The sequence below is a fragment of the Miscanthus floridulus genome, chromosome 16 (genome assembly GCF_019320115.1).
Source record: "Miscanthus floridulus cultivar M001 chromosome 16, ASM1932011v1, whole genome shotgun sequence".
Taxonomy (NCBI): Eukaryota; Viridiplantae; Streptophyta; class Magnoliopsida; order Poales; family Poaceae; genus Miscanthus; species Miscanthus floridulus.
Window position 1 is genome coordinate 99,328,234 of NC_089595.1, and position 5,038 is coordinate 99,333,271.

General features: G+C 42.5%; 1 protein-coding gene across 1 annotated transcript; it reads right to left on the reverse strand.

Annotated features, from left to right (window-relative positions):
• Positions 1-3,366: 3,366 nt before the first annotated feature.
• On the reverse strand, positions 3,367-3,831 carry LOC136511103 (uncharacterized). Its single transcript, XM_066505310.1, has one exon. The coding sequence runs from the start codon at positions 3,829-3,831 to the stop codon at positions 3,367-3,369; it is 465 nt and encodes a 154-aa protein (XP_066361407.1).
• Between the last annotated feature and the right edge of the window lie 1,207 nt (positions 3,832-5,038).

Here is a 5,038-nt window from a genome sequence, read left to right on the forward strand (position 1 = left end):
CTGAATACATGAGATGCGACTTTAGCGAAGTTATACAAAAGGAGGGAGATTTGAGTTTGGAAGGTCAAGTAGTGCCTAAGAAGGATACCTTTCGGTATCTAGGATCGATGGTATAGAGGGATGGAGATATTGATGCGGACGTTAGCCAAAGAATCAAAGCAGGGTGGATCAAGTGGCGACAAGCTTCTGGCATTTTCTATGACAAGAGGGTACCACAAAAGGTAAAAGGCAAGTTCCATAGAATGACGATTAGAAAGGCTATGTTATATGGAGCAGAATGTTGCCCTACAAAGATTCGACATGTTCAACAACTGAGTGTTGCAGAAATGTGTATGTTGCGATGGATTTGCGGTCACACAAGAATGGACCGAGTTCGGAACGATGATATACGTGATCGCCTAGGGGTAGCACCAATTGAAGAAAAGCTTGTCCAACATTGGTTGAGGTGGTTTGGCCATGTCCAAAGGAGACCTCCAGAGGCACCGGTGCATTGTGGAGTCCTAAGCCAAGCTAATAATATGAGGAGAGATAGAGAAAGACCGAAATTAACATGGGAGGAGGCAATAAAAAGAGATTTGAAAACTTGTGATATACCTAGAGATCTATGTTTGAATAGGAGTCCTTGAAAATCAACTATTGAAGTGCCTGAACCGTGACTTGTGGCTCTTGGTGGGTTTCAACTCTAGCCTACCTCAACTTGCTTGGGACTGAAAGGCTATGTTGTTGTTATTATTGTGTTGTTGTTGTTGTTGTAACTGTGTATAAGGTTAAATAGTGTAGCTTGTATATCCTGTGGCCTTTTCGGGCTTATGGAACAAGAGTCCCTGTAGAGTTAGAGTGACCATTGTTTTGTTGTTATTGAGCTTAACTAATTCAGTTACTGAGAACATTCTGTTTGATCCAAATTTAATAGGAGATGGCTAATATTCCCTCTGTTGTAATTTATAGGTTGTTTTGGCATTTCCTATTGTGTATTTAGACCACGTTGTATATCTAGATGCATAGTAAAATATATATACCTATAAAATCCAAAACGACCTATAATTTGAGACAGAGGGCGGTAGTAAGAACAACTCAAACTTGTAGCTTGTAGGACAAGTAAATGATGGCGGAAAAGCTTGTGTGGAGACTGCGGACACAATCGTTACCATATTTCTAATCAACTTTGTTTACTGTTTTTTATTGAATGCAAAATTGTATTGTTTCTTTCTTCTCATCTAAGCTTATGTTGTTCTAAGCGAAGTTCAATTAGAAAACAATGTTTCCAGGCGGTCGAGTTTCCTTTTCTTGCATGGTTACTAACCTTGGACTCCCTTGCATTTGTGATTTGGTTTGCAAAGGCAAGAAGAAGAGTTATAGTAAGTGGTCTAGCAAAACTTTTTTCCCCTTTTTGGTGAAGAAATTGTTATGCTAAGTATCTAGTTGTTGATTGGTTGTCATGCACCCATTTGCACTGTGCACCCTGTTGTAAGCTTTGGGGATCCCCTTCTTACTACTAGTAAATAGAATTAGGGCTTGACATGTTTTGCTAATCTAACTAAATGGGATGGCTAGATGGGTGCCTCGACTTAATTTTGGTGACAACGCGAAATTGATAATCAGGTAGCTAATATTTTGTAATGCTCGTCTTTAGAATTATTCTTTGCAACTTAACTACATGCATCAGTCACCAGAGTAATTGTGGAGGATAAATATTCTGGTCCACTCTTGTAATGTAGTGAAAAATAGTCGGTATACTTAATTTGTAGTTGTCAGGCTAAGAATTTGTTTTCACACTAGTAGCCTATAGGACGAGTAAATGATGGTGGAAAAGTTGTGTGTAAACTGCGTACACAATTGTGTACCAAATTTCTCATCAACTTTGTTTACTGTTTTTGATTGAATGCAAAATTGTGTTGTTTCTTTCTTCTCAACTAAACTTATGTTGTTCTAAGCGAAGTTCAATTAGAAAACAATGTTTCCAGATGGCTGAGTTTCGTCTTGCATGGTTATAAACCTTGGACTCCCTTCCATTTGTAATTTGGTTCGCCGAGGAAAAAAGAATTATATTAAGTGGTCTAACAAAACTTTTTTTTCTATTGGAGTACTGGTGGTTGCTGTGCTAAGTATCTAGTTGTTAGTTGGTTGTCACACACCCATTTGCACTGTGCACCTGTTGTACGCTTTGGGAATCCTCCCTTCTTACTATCTGTGAATAGAATAGGGCTTGACATGCAGCCTGTTCGGCTGGATGGTTCGTATCGTTGCTGGTTCGTGAAGAAGTACTGCTGGCTGATTTGTGTGAAAGAAAAATATTGTTTCAGTTGGAAATTTACGATCGTTTACGACAAGCCACAGCCAAACGAACAGGCTGATGTTTTCGTTAATCTAACTAAATGGGATGGCCAGATGGGTGCGGCTTCATTTTGGTGACGAGGCGAAATTGATAAACAGGTAGCTGATATTTTGCAGTGCTTGACTTTAAAAATGTTCTTTGCAACTTAACTACATACATCAGTCATGTGAGTAATTGTCTGAGGATAAATATTCTGGCCACTCATGTCATGTGTGAACAATAGTTGGTATACTTAGGCCCTGTTTGGCATGGCTCCAACTCCAGGTGGAGCTGCTCCACTCCAGAATTCCAGGTGGAGCCAGCTCTAGGTGGAGTTGGAGCTGTCTGATTGAGATGTTTGGCTGGGAGGATGTCCCCAACTCCAGAAAAGAGGAGTTTGAAGGTGAATTGTCATTCTTGCCCCCAACTCATGGTCCCACCTGTCATCCTCTTATTCTCCTCTTTTCGTCCCACAAGTTCATTTCTTCCGACAAGTTCACCTTCTCCTAATACCAACGGCGACCTAGCAAGCACAAATATGAGCGAATCAACAAAGCAAGCTCCTGTTTTGTTTCACCCCAAAGCTCCTGTTTTGTTTAATATTTCTTCAGAAGTGCACCGGATGAAGAATTTCATGAAGCACCGCAAGTTCTCTTCGGCTGCTAAAGAGTTTATTTTGTCTCTGTGGCCTTGGGCCTGTTGGTGCTGTTATTAGCTCTAGTGCTAAATCGCTCGATTTGCTAGCGTGTGTTGGATGTTGTAAAACTCATTATTCGCTTTCTTATCAGCACGGCTACCATTGCACACGCAATGGGAGTTTTGCACAAACCTGCTGCTGCATGCAGCATGCTCTGTTGGACGATCAGAACGAAGCAAGTGTTAAACAAGCAAAATTTCTTCGTTATTCAGTAAAGGCATAATCATACACATACAATATCATTGATAAACTCTGCTCGAGCGGCAAAAACATGGAAGTACATCTGTTTTCTCCTAATTGATTGATCTACAGGACGAAAAACCAGGAAACAATTCCAGCGTCAGACAGGAGCAGATCAGAAGCACATGACCCCGGCGGCAGAAGCCGCGACGTTGTCCTTGAAATCCGCGGCCGCCATGTCGATCAGGTGACGCGCCAGCTCCACTGCGGCGGCCAGCCCCGGGACCTGCTCCTGGAGCAGCCTCAGGGCGTCGCGGCCGTGTCCCTCCAGCAGGCCCACAATCTCCCGCAGCTCCCGCGCCGAGCGCGCCGCCAGGAACCGCGTCACGGAGTCAGGCGGTGGCGCCCCGGTGACGAGCGACGCGGCGTGGACGGCGTCCTCCAGGCCGACGGGCTCGTGCTCTCCTAGGGTGCTGGAGCCGCCGCGGCGGCCTACCCGGCCCGTGAGGCCGACGCGGAGCTGCACCGGCAGTTCGCGGCCGCCACAGCAAAGGGACATGGCGCCGCCGTCCATGCTCTCTCGGATGGAAGAGGAGGCTGCAGATGGGTAGCTGCCGCGGCGGCAACTCGCGGAGGCCATGGGCGCGGGGGCTCGGAAAAATACAATCGAACCATTTTTTTTCCCTGTAACCAGTGGCATTGGTGGGTAATTACGCACCAACTCCACGAGGAGGTTCAAAAGAGAGAGTTCTGGAGCAGCAAAAGAGGTGCTCCAAAACTCCACCCTCATTTGCACTATAGCTCCATGGAGTTGGCAGCTCTATGGAGTTTTGAAGCTGGGGTGTTTGGCTGGATTTTTTTTGTTGAATTTGCTAGAGTTCTGGAGTGGAGCCATGCCAAACAAGCCCTTAATTTGTAGTTGTCAGGCTATAGATTTGTTTACACCTGTTGTAAAGAGTCATCCAGACTAAGATGTTCGGTCACGGAGTTTCTTCTTTTTACAGCATATAAAGGGCCAATGTTTAGTAAAGTCACTTCACTGAGGAAATAGAACACAGTACGTTGAGTTTAAAGGCCAACTTTAATAAAGTCACTTTATAAAGAAATGTAGTATAATGAGTGAAATCAATTAATTAATTGTGATAGTGAAATATACCTAGAAATATCGTGACTTGAAAACAATTAGAATTTAAAGCCAAAATGAATGTGGGGAGAAAGCTTGGTGGTTTGATACACTGTTTCACAATTGTCTCATTTTCTTGTTTGAATTACGTAAATATTGAATACTAATTCCTTCTCATTTTAAGAAAATTAAGTTTCACAAATGCAGTTATATCTCCTTCATTTGTTTTGTAGGTATATTTTATTTCTTAGGTCTAAGGGTATTTAGGTATAATGCAAAATATTCGGGTATCGATTTTGTAGGATATTTCCTGGGAAACTCATGAAGTCATGTGTCAGAGTGAACAACCCAGTGGAACTTTTATTCTTTTCTCTCATTAATAATTCATGTCGTGCTATGTAATGCACTACAAGAAGTCAAGCCATCTGTTGCTTTAGGTACTTGCAAAGGACTTGATACTGCTGTCTCATACTACAAGCACGAGCAAATGAATGAACCACGAGCATGAGCAAAGTCAAGTGCAAATGCTAGTACTTCTTTGGAGCTAATCCTCCTGTTCCCTTGAACTTATTCAGAACTATTTTTCAGTTATGTAATAATATTTTTTTCTTACAACATTTCAACATAAACATTAACATAAGTCAAATTTCAGCAGCGAACAGGGTTGTTTTGTTGCAGCCTGTTTTATGCTGATTTGAAGGAGACTAATGTGTGGTACTATTTG